The sequence below is a fragment of the Anopheles coluzzii genome, chromosome X (assembly GCF_943734685.1).
Source record: "Anopheles coluzzii chromosome X, AcolN3, whole genome shotgun sequence".
Lineage (NCBI taxonomy): Eukaryota > Metazoa > Arthropoda > Insecta > Diptera > Culicidae > Anopheles > Anopheles coluzzii.
Genome location: NC_064669.1, coordinates 25,987,168 through 26,007,944, shown reverse-complemented (window position 1 = coordinate 26,007,944; position 20,777 = coordinate 25,987,168). Strand labels below are relative to the sequence as shown.

General features: G+C 34.1%; 2 protein-coding genes across 6 annotated transcripts in view; both read right to left on the bottom strand.

Annotated features, from left to right (window-relative positions):
• LOC120953740 (homeobox protein B-H1-like) overlaps positions 1–17,412 on the bottom strand; it is a 113,541-nt gene extending 96,129 nt beyond the window's left edge. Inside the window, exons 1-2 of one of the 4 annotated variants that reach the window (XM_040373971.2) lie at positions 16,893–17,412; positions 14,898–15,752 (exon numbers count right to left, since the gene is read on the bottom strand). In XM_040373971.2, the coding sequence (XP_040229905.1) occupies positions 14,898–15,516 (619 nt within the window). In that variant the 5' untranslated portion in view covers positions 15,517–15,752; positions 16,893–17,412. The other 3 variants (XM_040373980.2, XM_040373961.2, XM_040373997.2) reach the window with 3 other exon arrangements.
• LOC125906716 (uncharacterized protein K02A2.6-like) overlaps positions 1–20,777 on the bottom strand; it is a 417,738-nt gene that overhangs the window by 191,500 nt on the left and 205,461 nt on the right. The gene's annotated exons all lie outside the window — the stretch shown is intronic.

Genomic DNA, 20,777 nt, shown 5'->3' with positions numbered 1-20,777 from the left:
TTGGAGATATTTTCGACCGTATTTGAAAGCAAAAACAAATATTTAAAAAAAACCTTGTTGTTTTAACGAGAACAACGATTCCACACTGTTGCTGTTTACGAGTACAACGATTTTCAAAGTCCTTTTCGATAAGGAATCAGTTATCAATTTATCTGACATGGCATGACTTGTCCATAAAGCATTTTTATAATTATTGAATCTATGTTTGCTTTGATAATTTTTCAGCCTTTCAGACAATTCTATCATCCCCGGAATATCTTCAATATTTTTTGCGGCGTGGCAAGATGGGGTCTTCAAGAAGCTATATCGATCGGTTTTTGTAATTTTTTGACTGATGAATTTGTTGGCCATCTATTGCTGATTCTCAAATTATTAAAGGATACAATTAGTTTTTAAAGAAGGTATCTTTAAATTTCAACTATGCTTGGATGATATAATTACAGATAAACAACAATAATACCTAGATGTTTCTAAAAGATTAAAATGTAACAATTTAAGCACAATAATAAAAAAAGGCATTCCCCTGGCCCGCGGCACTTGATCATTTAGTAAAGTTGACCCATTGCCTCAATAGTTTGCCGACCGCTGCTCTAATGCATAGCAAATTTCAAATATTCTCTTTGACAAAGCATGAAGTTAATAAAAACTGTCTAGGTTTAGATTTTTTGTTTTAAACCAAAATACAAATTTAAAAATACTCAGAAATTTGTAATAAAAAATATTCTTTGACTTATCCGTGTTATTTGAGTATAGGTCGGAGTATACCATCTCTGCTTTGTCACTTGGGATATTTCCCAAGTGACATTTGCTCGAAATTGTTTTCCCATATCTGCTCGATTAGTACTCGATACGCTTGAAATTGTGGATTTGTGTCTGATCAAGTGTGTTGAAAGCGCTAAAATTTGGTGAGTTCGTAAATTAGACTTGCTTCTATCGATTGACGATGCCGTCGAGCTCATTTTACACACATAGCTTAGATTTTTGATGAAAAATAAAAGCTAATTTTGTGTGACGTTATTTTATAAAAAATCAATATTATTTAAGTATAAAATGGCTACCTGATCAATTATAACGATAGGAAACATCATTTTCGAGCGAATCTAGAAGAAAACAACGAAAAAGCCGCATCACAGTTGATTTTAAAGGCCTTTTTCTAAATTCCCTAAAACTGGTGCAGTTTAAGGGAAGTTTAAGGCTCCAGTTTAAGGGAATTTGCTCGAATTCCCGATTATTCGTGCTCGAAAATGTCAATTGGGTTGTGACAGCATCGTACATCGCAAGGTTTTCCGCTGAACATAGAAGTAGGAGTAGAATATCCTGCTCGACAATGATTTAAGTTTTAACTTTTATTTATTTTTAATTTAAAGAATCTGTTTTCTTCACTGTGATTCGTCAACATGATTACTAACAGTCTTTTTGTTGAATTGCGAGAAATAATCCATTTAAAGTCTTTAGCGGGGTGATCAAATTATAACTGCCTAAACTATAATCGAAAAACCTAACCCTTACAATCTGCTGTCATGCGAGGTCACTGACGCTATAAAACTGTCAAAGTGCTGTATTCAGCAACACCAATCTTGTCCTTTGTCCTTGGCAAAATATATTAAAGATACAATTGTCTGAAAAGCTAAAGAATTATCGTGGCAAACATAGATTCAGTAATTATCAAAGGTATTGATATAGATATAGACATAGATATAGATATAGACCCAAACCAGTATGTATGAAGGGTACAATATTATGACCAGGGAGGGGTTTTTTATACGAGAAGTGGGGATCACGGTATGAATCGACGGCATAATGAGATCGAATACCTATATGAGCATCCTGTGTGAATTTATCTGATTTCTGTGAAAAATACGGAGTTAGTAAATAAATGTATGTCCCAACAGGAAGACGGCTCAAGCTATACACGATGATTTTTTTTTTTTTCAATCGAATGGAATAAAACTTCCTTAATGGCCTACTTAGTCTTCATTTTAATCCTATAAAGATTTAGTGTGCAAATTTTGATGCAAATGTGGTGAAAATGACGTGATTAGGAAAAACAAAATATGTTAAAGCTCTGAAATACTCTTAGAAAGAACCAATGCCAAATTCTTCTCCTTCTTTTTTTGGCTCAACAACCGTTGTCGGTCAAGGCCTGTCTGTACCACTTGTGGGCATTCAGTGACTTAAGGATTTTACATAATAAGTTAAACAACATGCAAAATACGTATTTTTAAACAACTTGATTGATCAAACACACCGGAGCGACCGATTTTACACCTTCAAAAGTAGGACGCTTTCATTCTGTACTTTGCCCGTTTCATACTTCACAAGGCCCGAATAGAAAAGACAGTGACCTTTGAGGGTTTACGTCGCCCGAAAAAGTATTTACGGCGAGCGATAACGCTTTGACGATGCCGAATTGGCTAGGTAAACCCTGTAAGTTAAATGTTATATTTGTTCAGAAAAATATTTTCTGTAAAATGAATAAAGTGGGCATTTTATTTTGGCACAGTTATATTAATCATTTTTGGAAAACATATTTTTTCTTGAAACAAACTTCTCATTTTTGTCAAGTTATGGTACTGCACATTTTTAAGCATATCACGAACAAAGTTTCAAAACATAAAGCAGTCAAAAAATGTAAAGATGGGCACTTTATGTCGCTGGTCACTGTAGATATAAATATAGATATAGATTTAGATATGTAAATATATATAAATAGTTGTAGTTATAGATAAAGATATAGATTTAGATTTAGATATAGATATAGATATAGATATAGATATAGATATAGATATAGATGTAGATATAGATATAGATATAGATATAGATATAGATATAGATATAGATATAGATATAGATATAGATATAGATATAGATATAGATATAGATATAGATATAGATATAGATATAGAAATAGATATAGATATAGATATAGATATAGATATAGATATAGATATAGATATAGATATAGATATAGATATAGATATAGATATAGATATAGATATAGATATAGATATAGATATAGATATAGATATAGATATAGATATAGATATAGATATAGATATAGATATAGATATAGATATAGATATAGATATAGATATAGATATAGATATAGATATAGATATAGATATAGATATAGATATAGATATAGATATAAATATAGATATAGATAAAGATATAGATATAGATATAGATATTGCTATAGTTAAAGGTATAGATATTGATACAGATATAGGTATATATATGTATATATATATATGTATATATATATATATATATATATATATATATATATATATATATATATATATATATATATATATATATATATATATATATATATATATATATATATATATATATATATATATATATATAAATATATATTTTCTTTTTCATTAACAAATCCTCTCGCGGACTACGTCAGTTAACGCTACGGACCACTTGTAGACCACAGGTTGGAGACCATTAGTCCAAGGAACTGTCCAGGAATCCTCTAAGTCAGATAGGTGCCGTTCTTTAGGTGGATGCATTAAAATGCCGTTGCAACATTACATTTTTTTTATTTTTAGGGCTAGATATAATATTGCTGCAGAATATATATATATATATATATATATATATATATATATATATATATTTTATACATAGTAGATGTATATATTTCCTGTTCGAGCCGATACCGATACGGTACCGATTTTTACTTCGTCTACTCCTGCATTCGTCTTCGTCTACATTTGCCGATGAGTTACTCGAAGCGGAACGTCCCTAGCAAAACGATACGAAAATGAACACAATGAACGTGCGAGTGAATCTTCTCGAATGCCGAACGCAATATAATAGGCCTGATAATCAGTGATTAAACACATGTTTTTTGTTGTTATTTGTAGGAAACAATATTTCAGTTGTAATTTAAATGTGCTGTAAACATTCTTCTATGTTACATCCTCTACGCTACTACCCAAGCGATTCAAAACGCTCCGAAGTAGTAAGAAAAAATAAAATATGAAGTAGCCTTCTACTTCCCGTTCTACTTTGGTTGCTTAAAATCAGAAAAATGTAGAACATGGGTTCCAGGAAAGAGCAAAAAAAATGAGTTCTCGAATGTCACCACACACACACGCGACGTCTCACTCACGCTTACCTTCTCTGTTCTGCCCCCCCCCCCCCTCACTCGCTCCACAGATCTATTTTTAGATCATTACACTACCATCGACAGCGGTCGATGTGACGATGTGTGTCGTCGCGTGTGTGTTGTCGATTTGGTCAGAAAAAACTTTTTCTTTCATACCAAATCTCTGACTTGGAGTGTCGGCGTTCCGATTGACCCATCGCGACTTTGATCAGTGCGCTCGGTTAAAACGACCTACAAAAGGTCGTTGTGTTGTACGTAGCGTGCGCGCCAAAATTGTAAGAGTGCGCGGAGAGTGAATGTGGTTTTTTGGGGGTGAGGGAATGAGATACAGAGACAAATTTTGCTGCACATTAACACATACATTCTCATTGCACGGGTTGAACTGCGAATACTCAATTGTGAGAGAATATACTCGAGCGCTCGCGCATGAGTGCAAGCAAGCGCAGGATAGAGGATAGAGGGAGGAACACGATTATTTTGCTCCAAGCTTTCTACTTTTGTCCCGTTGGGTATTTCTTTTCTGCAGCAATATTATATCTAGCCCAGTGGTTTTGCTAATACAGGCTGGTAAAAATGTTGCAACGGCATTTTAATGCATCCACCTAAAGGACGGCACCTATCTGACTTTGAGGATTCCTGGACAGTTCCTTGGACTAGTGGTCTCCAACCTGTGGTCTACAAGTGGTCCGTAGCGTTAACAGACGTAGTCCGCGAGAGGATTTGTTAATGAAAAAGAAAAGCTTATTTTTATGCATATCGTGCATTTTTGTCCCCACCATTAAAATTAAATTTTCAACTGACATGCCTAGAATAAAATTAAAATTTATTTTTGAGCAAGAACTTTGAACTATGTCAAAAATATGTAATACCCTTCATAAAAAAAACTTCACACGGCGTAGATGACATTTTTTAGCTATGTAAAAAAACTTGGCTGATGAACAGTGGACAGCTGCCGGGAAGAAAGTCCTAAATTTAATTATTGTATAAATTTATTACGAGGAGATAAATGAAATCTTCTGTATCAATCTAAAAAAACACGAGATCTCAGTCCCCAAGCTATTAAAATGGAGACTCCAAATGTTTCAGGGTTTGAAAAATCTCATCATAAAATTTTTGAAAAATTGTCTTGTTTTGAAAATATTTTAATCTTTTCTAAACAAACATTTTTAGTTTATAAAATACTGGTTCAATATGTCAATTACTTAAGAAGTTAAAGAGTATAGTGTGTGTATCTTTGACATCACGCCAAATTTAAACACCGCAAAACGTGGAATCACGTTGATAACCACGTCAAAGCTTTACATCTATGCAAAAGATCTGTAAAAAAATAGAATTTTATCATCGATTGTGATGATCATCGATGACGTGATGATTGATCATCGATGTTATAAAATGTTCCTAGGAAGCCAAATTTACCATGGAAGCATTTTTTAATTATAGTCATGTATATTAAGTGATCTTCTATTTGGCGTAACGTCCTACGCGGATTTTCTCGCCGGCATATATAGGCTTTCGAGGCTTAATTCATTACCACGTAGCCGGATCATCAATCCTTGCTACGGGGGAACGGTCCATTCTGAGCTTGAACCCATGATGGGAATGTTATTGAGTCGTTCGAGTTGACGACTGTACCACGGGACCGCCCCTATTATATTAAGTATAACCGCGAATATTCGTTGCACAGCCAAAGAAGAACATGTATGGGCAAAAGCGATTTAAAAAAAAAAAACTCGAGTCTTTGTTAAGGACAAAAATTTATGTACTTTTTTTGTTTTAAAATATAGTCAAATGTGGGATCCTTATTGACATTTTCGTGTAATAACCTTAAACTTCTCTTAACACGTTTACTGCCACGCAACCCGCATCCGGGTGACTGGTTTAATCCCTTTGCTTCTTTGAATTTCATAATCAATTAATCTCTTCAGAACAAATGAACAATGAATGCAAGAACGAGAAACACATGAGCTAGGTCACTTATCACAATGCAAACATAAGACTGATAACAATCACACGAGGAAATTTCGCTCTCTCCGCTTTCTTGCCATGTGCTGCGTGCTTATTTGAAACACTGCGATTAAAGATAGCAGTCAACATGTTAAACTGTATCAGTTTAAGGAAATTTTAGAACAAGTATTGTATAATTGACTGTCTTGTGATTTTTGTGTCGATTATTTTTTGTTTCGTCGGGAAATAAAGCTACCGATCCAATCAAACCTTGCAATTGATCAAGTAGGCAATATTAGACGGAAAAAACCGAATTTTCTCAACAAAAAAACACCATAAAAATTTGTCTTCTTTTCTTACCGGAGCTAAAAGCATAAAAATTAAAATAAAATCAAACCCATCGTCTATCGATAGAAGCTTCAAAAGTAATACTTATTATAAGTTTTTACCCACAATCTGCTCGATTGATAATCAAAAATAATCGAAATGATTTGTGAGTGATAAACCGCCTACACTTTGATCTTAGCCTTTAGGCCGAGAAGCGAGTGATAAATCGCCTTGTAAGTGCCAACTGTTTGTGTATGCATGTGTGTGACATTCTCCTGCTGGATGCTCATGGCGTTCAATTCGTTTTACATTCTTTTGCTTTGATATTTGGCGACCGTACCTGTTACCATTGTTTTTCCCATACCTGTACCACTAGCAATCGAAACAGCTTAGAATGTGGAATTGTGAGTGACCAACTGTGTTGATAGCGTCAAGATTTTTTACTATGGCGAATGGACTATGGTGTCTAGTTCATTTTTTTACTATTCAGAAGGAACGGTGGAGTAAGTTTATTTTACAATCTTTTTTTATAAAGAATGAAAGCAAATTTTGCGACTATATTTAGTGAAAATTTGGTTTGTACAGTTTTTACAAGTATACAGTCGTGTAGCCACAAATTATAGCGATGCCAAACATTATTTCCCGGTGAATCCTGAAAAAAGCAACAACAATGTCACATCACGTAATACGGTGATGTGTACTTTCTAAAATTCTTTTAAACTGTCGTAGTTTGAGGAATGTTTAAGGTACCAGTTTAGAAAGTTTTCTCGATAATCCAAAAGTGGGGCTCTTCACGATTCTAGTCAGCTTTTTATTTAGAGTTCGACAGTTGGAGGCTGAAATCATGTAAACACTTCATACAAATCCACACACAAAACTAGGCTTCGATTTTAAGCCTAGATTATTTCAACCTCAATGCTAGAATTAGATTTGAGTACCTGTTCGAAAAAAGGCAAAACAAGGTGGTGTTTTCATTTATTCCAAGGTATATTAAAGAGATCAGGTGGTGGAATCTACAATCAAAGTGTATGATGACCAGGTGCTCTCTTAACCTTTTTTAAATACCAAATTTGAACATCACTTTCTGTCAGGACAGGTCAAAACATTTGCTTAAACAGGCTTTCTGATAGTTTGACGAATACATAAAACATTCTTAAAAGCTTCATCCAGAAGCAGAAGCGATAAAAATCAGCCTTCTAATTATATGCACCTTGGGATAAGCCCACCTGTATATTACGTCCACTTTGCATTGTCTAGCAGGGTGGCATTACTTAAATTGTTTGGGGGCTCATTACATTTGATTTTTTACTAATTTAATAGTCAATTATGTATTTAGAAGGAATCCGGATAACTTATCGGCAAATATATTCAAACTATTTTTGTAAATGAAGGCAAAAACCAAAGTCTAAATTCCATGCAGCAAACCAATCTACTTACGGTGTTCACTTGTTTAATTGCGATTTAACGAAGTTCAGATAGCCACCAGTATTTCAGATATAGAAAAATAAATTTCCGTAGAAAATAAAAGCAAGCTTTTTTTCTTGAATAAGGAGCATGACCGACATCGGTTGTTGAGCCAAACGAAAAAAAATATGTATTTAAATAATCTTAAGCTATGTACACGTGCTAGACAAACACACCGTGGCAAGCGAGCCACGGAGTCATGTTATAACAGGAACCGAACTAGAAGCAGGTTTCCAGGACAGCCGGCGCAGATCGCGAACGGTACACCGGTGGACAAAAAGATAGGAAAAAAATTTGTTGTGTGTTTTTTTGCGTGCAATAGGTGTGTCATCGCCAACAGTTGTTGTTGTTGTTAGTATGGTTTAGAGAGGCTTTGGCTCCTGCGGAGTTCGTTGGCCTCTTATCGCCAACAGATCGAGGCGTATGTTGTTGTTAGTATGGTTTAGAGAGGCTTTGGCTCCTGCGGAGTTCTTTCGCCTAACGTTCGAGGCGTACTGAATTTGCAATTGCTGTTTGTTTGCCTTTTATACTCGCATTTGTGGTGCGCTACTTATCTGAGTTTTGAGTAACAGCAGCGTTTTTCGGTAGTATAAAAAGAGATCCAAACCGTGTTGCGCTTCATTCTTCATTCAGTGGTAAAGGTGAAAGTTTGCGATTTGAAAATTCCACAAGTTCATCATGGGTCGCGGAAAGCACTGCACTCCAGAGGAGCGGAAACATATTCAGGATTTGTATCGTGAGAACGTGCCTATCAAAACCATCTGCAAGGCGTTCGGCCGTTCGCGGACGTTTATGGACAACGCCATTCGTAGCGAGGCTACGGGTAAATCCACAGGTTGTCCGCGAAAAACAACGTCCGACGTTGACGCGAAGATGGTTAAGATAATCAGGGCGGACCCTTTCAAAACTTGCAATCGTATTAAGCAGGAGCTTAGATTGCAAGTTTCGGCGAAAACGGTGTCGCGCCGTTTACACGCCGGTGGGCTCTGTGCCCGGAAACCACGAAAGGTTCGTAAGCTAATGCCGCACCATGTAGAAGCGCGCATTCGGTTTGCCGAAGAACATTTAGCTGCATCCATCTTTTGGTGGAGAAAATCATTTTTTCGGATGAGTCCAGAATCAATCTGGATGGTTCGGACGGCACTAAATACGTCTGGCGCCTTCCTAAACAGGCGTATCATCCAAAAAATACTATAAAAACCCTAAAGCACGGAGGCGGCCACGTAATGGTGTGGGGTTGCTTCTCCTGGCACGGCCCGGGTCCTTTGTTCCGTATCAAAGGGACACTGAACTCGGAAGGGTATAGAAACATACTACGTCGTAAGATGTTGCCACACGCCCGACAAAAATTCGGAGACGAAGAGCATTACATCTTTCAGCACGATAACGACTCAAAGCATACATCGCGATTAGTTAAATGTTTTTTGGCAAACGAGGATGTGCAAGTTCTACCGTGGCCTGCGTTGAGTCCAGACTTCAACCCGATTGAGAATCTGTGGTCAACTCTCAAGCGTCAGCTTAAGAACAAGCATGCACGTTCTGCCGATTCGCTATGGAGACGCTGCAAGGCTATGCGGAAACGCATAGACAGAAGCGAATGCCGTAACCTCATCGACTATATGGCCCTACGCTGTGAGGAAGTGATAGCGAATAACGGTCAACACATTGACCGTTAGAATATTTTTCCGCTCTGTGGAACACCGCAACACCACCTCCTAACAACCACTTAAACAGTCCTTTTCAGGGCTACCAAATATTTCCGACAAGAACTATGTTTTTCGGTCAAAGAAAAAAGTTCCTATTTTTATGTCCACCAGTGTACCTCCGCGTGGGATGTTATATTGATTGAACACCTACCAGCATTACGCATTATTATCATTTTACACAACGAGAATTTACAGTACTTCACCTAGAACACCGCATAGATTGTTGCTCATTTATTAGCATCGTTACAGAAAAAGGTTAAGCAAATATTTCATTTCAGGGAACGGTCAGAACCTCGCCGCATGCGTAGTAAAAACGATAGCGAGTTGAATCAATCTATACACAGTTATAGAAACTGTATAAGTATATTAAATTATCTTCAGTATATTGCGTCGATATTCCATAACGCATTAAAAAATTATAAGCCTTCATAGTCGCTGATTACCCGTGTAACCCGGTTGCCTGGAATATGATGTTTTTTTGGTTGCCGGTGACAGGGTTCATAGAAGCTCCGGCAAGATTTCAAGTGCTTGATATAAACGGAGAAGTACCACATATGGGTACGCAAAGACATGCTGTATTTTGTATTTGAACACTTGAATCTGGAGGTTGTAAATATATGTTTAAATGAACATAATTCATTTTGTACTGAGCGCCGAAACGGATTTCGTCGAACGTAATCAATGCTCTGGCCGAGTATCTCACGAATCACTCAAATCTAAATGAGCGGCTACAACATGAAATAAGAATAAAACCACTGTTATACACAGCGGGTATTTTCACAGCATCAGTATCAGTACTAAAGAATGAGTGTTAAGGTATTTGAAAAGGACTTTCATATTAATATTTATTTTAACGTAGTAACAGTACCAATTTTGCTATGATGTGCTCTCTCTCTCTCTCTCTCTCTCTCTCTCTCTCTCTCTCTTTTTCCGCTTCTCTCTCTCTCTCTCTCTCCCTTTTACAATGTATATATATATATATATATATATATATATATATATATATATATATATATATATATATATATATATATATATATATATATATATATATATATATATATATATATATATATATATATATATATATATATATATATATATATTAATTATATATATAATTAACATATATTAATATATATATTATATATATATATATTATATATATATATTAATATATATATATATATATATATATATATATATATATATATATATATATATATATATATATATATATATATATATATATATTTTGTTGTAGGTGCATATTTCGAGTTTTCAACACAAATTACAATATTTCGAATAATTACGATTGGAATCCCAAATAACCAAGATGCCGAAAACGCCACCAATTTCCTGTACTAAAAATCCAGTTGCATCGAACAAAGCCAAAAAACAGTCAGTTTGGTGGGTTAAACACATCTACAGAAGCGGCCACTTCAATGTTTGTTAAAGTCAGTTTTCTTTATGCACGGGTAAATCATTTACTCAACATGTATCTACCCAAAATGTTTTTAATTGTGCAAAGGAAGCAATAAAACTTGTGTGTTTAAGTTCATTTGTTGTGAAACATATTTGTGTAAGATGTGGATGCGTGTGTTTGTTTACTCTGAAATGGACTTTCATTTCGCTGGTCAGTGTACAGTTTATTTATTAATTATATTGCCGAATTTATGCTGTGTTGTAAGTGAATGAGTTAAAGTAATCGATTACATATATATAGATTTATATATATATATATATATATATATATATATATATATATATATATATATATATATATATATATATATATATATATATATATATATATATATATATATATATATATATATATATATATATATATATATATATATATAATGCATTTTCTCTAGTTACGGGCCAGTGAGTGAGCCATTGGCGTGTTTTTACGGCCGTATGGCATGGTCAAGGTGGATTTAAAAATATCAGGTGGTGGACTCTAGTGCATTTTGACAATTCGTCACTTGACGTAAGGTCCCCAGGATTCAAACTTTGTTTACATTTATTAAATTTGTTCATTGAACTTATCTACCCAATTTTTTCGAATAAATATTCTTTAAAAATATATTTTGGACTTTGCGAGTTCTTATTAAACATTAGAACATGGATTAATGTGTGTTATTTTGTTTTATTCCGTGAATTTATTCCATAATTCATTGTGTTTTCGACATTTTTGGAGATAAAAATTTAGAAAACCATTATTTTTCACAAATCATCAAATCGTTTGTTAATATATCTCATTTTTTCGATAACATCAATAGACACACAAAAATGCACATAATAATAAAGAAATCTGTTCTATTTGCTAAGCTTTGTGTGCGGAAACCAATGGTTAACTATGGCGATCCCCCAAAGGCCCTAATCCACCACCTGATATTTTTAATCCACCTTGGGCTTACTGCCAATTTCGACCGATACACCAGCACCGACGTTTGACCACCCAGCTCCCCTGCACAGTTGTGGGGCACAGTGCAGTGCATGTGGGGCACAGTTGAGCGGGACACCAACAGGGCGTCCTGCAATACCAAGGCGGAGGTGGTGGCCAGAATAAAGGCCGTGTTTGCGGCCATCCCCAGAGACATGGTTGTCCGGGCTTGCGCGCGGTTCCGGAAGCGGGTGCAGGCGGCCATCGACGCGGATGGGGGGTACTTCGAATAAAAAATGCGGCAAACATGGTAATCTAAACTTTGTAGATTTTTTTTTTAATATTTCACATAAATTTGATAAAAAATCCTTTCCTATTCCCTCAGAAACTGTCAAATTTATTTCGAACACCCTGTGTATGTATATATATATATATATATATACATATATATATATATATATATATATATATATATATATATATATATATATATATATATATATATATATACATACAAATATATATATATACATATATATATATATACATATATATATACATATATATATATATATATATATATATATATATATATATATATATATATATATATATATATATATATATATATATATATATATTTATATATATATATATATGTATATATATATTTTCGGAATATGCATATGTTACAAAAAAGCTTCTTTTTCAATTTCATTGATATTTAACAAGAATCAAAATTTTATGCAGGGTTGTGTTTTTTCTTGGTGTAGAGTTGCCATAACTGCCTATTATACCATTTTCGAGCTCAATAAACAATACTGCTTCATTCAACTGTAAGTAAAGATTTCACGTACTGGTGGCTATCTGAACTTCGTTTAATCGTAACTAAACAAGTGAACACCGTAAGTTGATTGGTTTGCTGCATGGAATTTAGACTTTGGTTTTTGCCTTCATTTACAAAAATAGTTTGTATATATTCGCCGGTCTCGTACTACAATCGTCAACTCGTACGACTTAACAACATGCCCGTCATGGGTTCAATCCCCAAATGGACCTTGCCGCCATACGTAGGACTGTCTATCCTGCTATGGGGGGAAATCATTTAGTCACTGAAAGCCAAGCCCACAAGTGGGTAGAGGCAGGCCTTGACCGACATCGGTTGTTGAGCCAAAGAAGAAGAAAAAATATATTTACCGATAAGTTATCCGGATTCCTTCTAAATACATAATTGACTATTAAATTAGTAAAAAATCAAATGTAATGAACCCCCAAACAATTTAAGTTATGCTTAGTTCTCTCTGTTACGTTGACCTAACGCGTACGCCTGTTTATCTCAAACCCAAGCAGCATTTTTGTTAAACTCCTGTTTTGATCGTCGTGGATGGGCAAATATATAGAAGATCATGTTTTTAAATTTATTATTTTTATGTAATGCCACGAGCAAAGTTGCATTCCGTTATTGTGACGACTGGAAATGAAAAGATTCAACTGTAACACTGGAAACAGGTTTAATATCAATCCAATTGTTTGCAAACTTAATTCGTTTCAAACAAACTGGAGATGGACTTAATACAGTTAGGCCTTTTTCCCCAGAGTGGATAATTCATTATAATTTTATGGATAAATACATCGAAAATTGCAAACAGTACTGATTGTGTTCGTAATTTGTAAAACATGTGTAACATAATTAACATTTCATGGTATGTGAAAAAGAATAATAAATTTGATGATGGCACACTATCTAAAACCAAAGAAACATTTATCGAACGATAAACATATTTATGGATGAACAGTAAGATGGATGTATAAAACACGCCTGAGATGATGGCGAGGCGAAAAATGGAAAATAGTACTTTTCGGCATTGATTGCTGTATAGTACACCTTTCATTTATATTCCTAGAAATATATTCCTATATCCCTCCTAAATATATATATATATATATATATATATATATATATATATATATATATATATATATATATATATATATACATCTATATATATCTATATATATATATATATATATATATATATATATATATATATATATATATATATAAATATATATATATATATATATATATATATATATATATATATATATATATATATATATATATATATATATATATATATATATATATATATATCTATATATATATATATATATATATATATATATATATATATATATATATATATATATATATATATATATATATATATATATATATATATATATATATGTATATATATATATATATATATATATATATATATATATATATATATAAACTCAGTTTTTGCGTGAGCTGCGATGGCAAGAGAGTGATGAGAGCGACAGTTTCTCGTGCCGTTGTTATTACTCTTTTGTTTCATTGCGATAAGCGGCGTAGCACATGTCGTTCTCGTTCTCTCTTTCCTACCTCATTTGTTTTCAAGATTATTTATATGCGAATTTATATGACACGGCGCTTTAAGTGATGTATATACATATATATGTATATATACATATTACATATATATATATATATATATATGTATAACGTCACGGAATGAGGAGTGTGACAACAGGTGGTGCCGCAAAGAACAGCAATGCTTTTTTTCTCAAGTCTAACCGTCACAATTATATATATATATATATATATATATATATATATATATATATATATATATATATATATATATATATATATATATATATATATATATATATATATATATATATATATATATATATATATATATTATGTGGGTGTGTGTGGGTGTGTGTGGGAGTGTGTGTGGGAATGTGGGTGGGTGTTTTCATAATTATTTTTTTTGGCTATTTTTAGTTTGGCTCGGTTTGTTTTGAAGTTTTGTTTTTTAAATCCTTTTGATCTACGTTTTTGCTACATCACTACGGTACTATTCATGATCCGTTTACTCACCGTTGCTACAAATACTTGAGTTATCCATTGGGCAGCTATCATCGCTATCACTCTCCGGTTCATGATCGCCTATAAACCCATGGTTTGCAAGTGTATGAGCTGTAAGTCCGTGATGTTGGTGATGTGGATGATGATGATGTGGATGGTGAGATTTTTGTTGTTGATTGTGTTGAGCTTCGTCATCGTTTCCGGTATTTACCGCGGCAGCAGCAGCTACTGCTGCTGCAGCTGCAGCGGCATGCAACGCAAGAGGATTATTACTGGCGTGCAGAATGCTGGACGATCCATGTGTGGGTAGACAAATACTAAGATCTCTTGGACAATTGGGTGGGCTCGGCGTGCGTCCTTCACTTCCATTGGTGCTTCCATTGATTATTCCGGGAATAGGAGATATATCTGTCGAATTGATATTGCCAGACAATGCTTCAACACTCCCAAGGTTGATAGAAAGGTGTTCACTTGAGCCATTTGTCATTAAATCTATACTATCAACAACATCGGACGACCCGGTATTAGATGGAGGAGTTGTACCACTTCCAGCAAGGATATCAGTAATCATAAATCGCGATCTAGGCGGTTGTAAAACCGCCAACGAGTTTCGCTGGACTGGGACCGTCATATCGGGTCCAGTTTCAGTTGTTCCGTCTACACCTCTGCCTGGCCTTTCGATGTCTGAAAGACCAGTTATGTTGATATGCTGAAATGGGCTTTTGCCCGAAATATGCCACTGGAGGACGATTTTGACGGCCGTTTTTAAGAACGTTTCACAGAAAATAGTCTTTCACTACCAAGTAGCAAATTTTAGCACACACAATACAATTAACACTTTTTACTCTTTCGCATTTCACCACTTTGCTAGAAAAATCATGATAAATTGCTTAGTGATAACTTAAGCTGTATTTTCTACGATCTTTCAACAACATTATCAGATGTATTATTGCATTGGTTTGAACATTATTTTTCATAACATATATCATATCAATATTTTGTTTTTTTTTTTTTTGGGAAATATTATGAATTTATACAATTAATTATTGATACATTTATAGTATTGTTTTTTTATGGAAAATATTATTAAAAATACACTGTTTCTTATTTATGTAGAATTTTGCCAGTGTGCCAATGAGCATAGCTGGGGTCTGTGGATAGCTTTTGTACTAAATATCTACTGTTTTGCTGTTCAACATGATTTTTCCTTGAGTGTAAGTATGAAACTGCTAAAATAATGCTCATACATTATTATATAATTATTCTAAAACTTTGAGAAATAATACAAAATATCTGATATATTGTGATTAACATGCCTTAGCTAAAGTAGATCATCAAAGGTTTAGGTAAATACAAATAATTGAAAATTGTTACACTATTTGATTAATTACTAGAACTATGTGTTTTTAAACATATATATTTTTAACATTTATTTCAATTGTACTTTGAAAATATTCTAACCATCGTTCGTTTCTTCTTAAGAAAATTTGAATTTTACATTTAAAATTATGATTGTGTTTTTCTAGTGGGATATTTTCTTCCGGTATAGTCGTCAACTCGTACGACTTAACAACATGCCTGTCTAGGGTTCAAGGCCAGAATAGACCGTGCCTTGAAACGCAGGACTGACTATCATTCTGCTGGTAATCAAACAGTCACTGAAAGCCAAGCCCACTAGTGGTATAATCCGGCATAGATCGACAACTGTTGTTGTGCCAAAGAAAAACAATTGGTGTATCTGTATCTGTGATCTATTTGGGATTTTAAAATACGAAAGCATAAACATTTACGATTGACACTGGCTCGGAACGGAAAAGAGATATGAACTTACAAAAAGGCTGTGTTTAATCATCGTGGGTTTCTCAATTCTCAAGTGTATGACGTTTCTGGATTAGGGATTGATTGCTTTTGTATACAATTTTGGTAGAAGAATTGATTTGTTGATTGATTGTACTTTTTATAAAATTTGATAAGCATAACATAATGTGGAACGGTTTAAATAATAACCTTGGTAATAATTCTCGAATATACTTTTTTATTTCACACCCTCACTTTGTAATACAAACACAGAGCAGATTAATACCATAACTGAAGAAAAGAGGATGAAACTCCCCTTTAAAAAAACACTGACACTCATGCGCAACTCACCGTGCACGCATGTTCAGAAATATGTAATAAAATGAACTGCTAAAATTATTCACATTATTTCTTATTTAATAACACGAATCAACAATATTACAAACTAACACAACCACACAAATGCACACACAAAAACGTACGCGTAATTATCTCTGAGCGTTGAACTTGGAAGTGCACTGAACTGTTGAATTGGTTACTCTGGATAGTAATAACTGCTTAATTTTTGCGAGTGGAACACGTTTTAGTACCAAAGATCACAAAAAGTTCATTCGTACACGCAGGTTATAACATCCAACGTCCGATATACACTGAAGCCAGTGTGGTTATTCAGCTATCGCTCAAGTAGTATTTGAAAATAACGATTAGCATTCGTGCCTGTAAATGAGAGAATAGCGTTATTGAACCTCGAATTTGTTTAAAAACTGAAGCAATAAAAGACGTGCAGGAATGAGAGGGCACATATGATGTTATTAACATGCTTACACAAAGTCCATGAGTAAAAGAGTAATCGCAATTTGCACCTATCATGGGAAAAGATGCCACGCCTTCTTTATTTAAGTCGACTGTAGACATGTTTTCTCAATCTGCCAAACGCATAGTCATATAAGACGGATCGAGGAAGTGTGGTGACTTGAATGGGTTTTTTTTTGGGAGTAAGCAACCGAAAAGTATCAATACAAAAAAACACAAATTTACTTAGAAGGAGGAGCCATGCTCTTCGACGTAAAAGAAGACACATCACATCAACCCGTGTTGTTAACGTCGAGAAAGCTCACGACGCATATGTACGTGTAAATATAAACAAACAAACTACAGGTGCAATATATATATATATATATATATATATATATATATATATATATATATATATATATATATATATATATATATATATATATATATATATATATATAAATACATATTATAAGTTTGTAGCATAAGCATTATTTTATTAAGTTTAGATTTTCAGATACATATGTGGTATAACTCTAATTGACGGGTTTGTTGATTAAATTTAGTTTATTTCGTTTAGGGTAAGTGTACCAATTGTGGCTGTAGCACCAATTATGGCTATTGCCGAACATTATTTTCGCTCTAAAACAGTCTATTTGCATTCTTAAACCAGGGAAGGATCTTTCATTTCAATTATGAATATTTTAACACATTTGTGCTTCATCAGTTCCATGCTGGTTACTTCCGTTTGTTAAATATCACCCTTTTAAAATGTGTTGCCAAGATTTTTGGTATCTCTTACCATTTTGCTAAGAGCAGCACTGTAGGATATTACCGATTTTCATGCACCTAACCATTGTTTTATCTCAAAATCATCATTTTGGTGCAAAATATTAGTTATTTAACGACTACACATCAATCACGTCCATAATTGGTACAATTAACCCTCGGTGTACCAAATATCGCAGTACGCTATGGAAGCTTTGTTGACCACTGTCGTTTTAGTCGTAGCGCGTAGTTTACATGCAGTGGCGGATTAAGGGTATCGGGGGCCCTAGGCGGAAAGATGAGTAGAGGCCCCACGTAAATGGAAATTGTTGTTGGGGCGTGGGGGGGGGGGGGGGGGGCGGCACTGAACTTGCTGTTGGGATATTGAACAGTAAACTTGAAATGCCGTCGGGGGCCCTTTCGATCATCAGTCATAGGTTCTAAAATTTTTGCTGACGGGGGGGGGGGGTGCAAATGATTCGCCAGCCTCGGGGCCCCAACGGCCATCCTTCCGGGGGCCTCTCTGTCCATACGGCATACTATAGAATGGCGATCTACGGGGCCCCTAAATCGGCGGGCCCCAGGCGACCGCCTAGTCCGCCTACCGTTAGATCCGCCACTGTTTACATGTGAACAACTCGGGTTTCTCATTATTTTCGCAATCTTAAGTGTTAATACAGTGGAGCGCCGTTTATCCGGGTACCTTTTATCCGGCTTTCCGTTTATCCGTGCTGTTGAGAAATGACAGTTCAATACAAAAGTGACATTGCATTATGAGGAGGATATTTGAAAAAGCGGTTATGAGAGCAGTTTGTCATAACAGAAACACTATAATTCATGGAAAATTATCAAATTTTCTTTCAAAAAACATGAAGTTAATAAAAACTGGATTATTTTTAACAAAAACTAGAAAAAATTCCAAAAAATAACCATGAATTGGTAATAAAATATATTATTTGACTCATTATTCGTGTTATTCGCTTATCCGGGCAAACTAAAGTCCCGAGAAGCCCGGATAAACGGCGCTCCACTGTATGTGTTTTAAGCATAATTTATTTGTAAAGTGTATGAATCAGTAATCAGTGGAATAGTCAGTAGAATGAAATCGAATCAGTTTCACCAAAATAATACAGCCTTGAATGACTTTCATACGAAGAAAGCGAAATCTGAAGCCGCTCGTGTTGGCTTATTGCCAAATGCGCTCTTGTTCTTCCCTGATCGATAGTTAGGGCTAGTCTTGGCCAGAAGTATCTTGGTCAGAAGATTATTGAACGATGGCTACGATTCTTCATTTAAACAAATTCAAACAGACCACCCTAATTTGTGCTTATCTTCGTATCGCGCTGAAACGGTAGCTGGCTTCGGTATAGCTTCCAGGTGATATGAAGGATTGTTAGGTGTGTGTCAAAGTAAGGTGTCATCAGAAAGGTGTACGTATTTTTTTAGGATTAGCCCCATCAATTGTGTGATTAATTGAGCGTGGATATCAATAAAACAAGTGATAGAAAACGGATATATTAAATTGTTAATTTTACGTATTTAATGGTGGTTATATACTTATATTGGTGCAGTGAACTTATTATTACTAGATTTCAGTTAAAACAATGTCAAAAAGTAATTTTTGGTGTAAATATCCACGAGTTTTAGCATACAGCCACAATTGGTACAGCTATGGCGAATTGCTAGGAACACTATTGCCATAATTGGTACCTTAAGATGCAATTTTAAATTGAAATTTTCTAGTATTTTGATAAACACTGAGTGAAAATAAAAAATACCCTCGTGTTCTACACATTATAGGCTACATAAAAACATAAAGAAGATTGAAATTTTACCTAATACTTATTTTTACAGGTGTAAAATCGGTATCTTGATGACATACTATAGCCATAACCAACACTTACCCTAGTTGTAACATTTTTTTCTTCTAAAAAGTAAAATGACGGAGTAAAAGCGAAAGAATTAACAAAACACTGTAGCAAAATCAGGGAAAAGTAAGACACTGGCTTCTCACATTCACAACTGACAACTCACAACTACTATCGATTGACTACGATTCCGCATGATTCCGGACGATTCCGGTCGATTCCGGTCGATTTCGGATGATTCCGGTCGATTCCAGACGATTCCGGACGGTTCCGGACGGTTCCGGCTTATAGGATTGAACCTACCCTTCGGAACTGTGTCTGTAGTTTGTTGGAATCGTCCGGACCCAGTTCCGCTTTTTTGTGCGTTTTGCCCAACTCTTATAGATATATATATATATATATATATATATATATATATATATATATATATATATATATATATATATATATATATATATATATATATATATATATATATATATATATATATATATATATATATATATATATATATATATATATATATATATATATATATATATATATATATATATATATATATATATATATGTATATATATACATATATATATATATATATATATATATATATATATATATATATATATATATATATATATATATATATATATATTTTAACGATC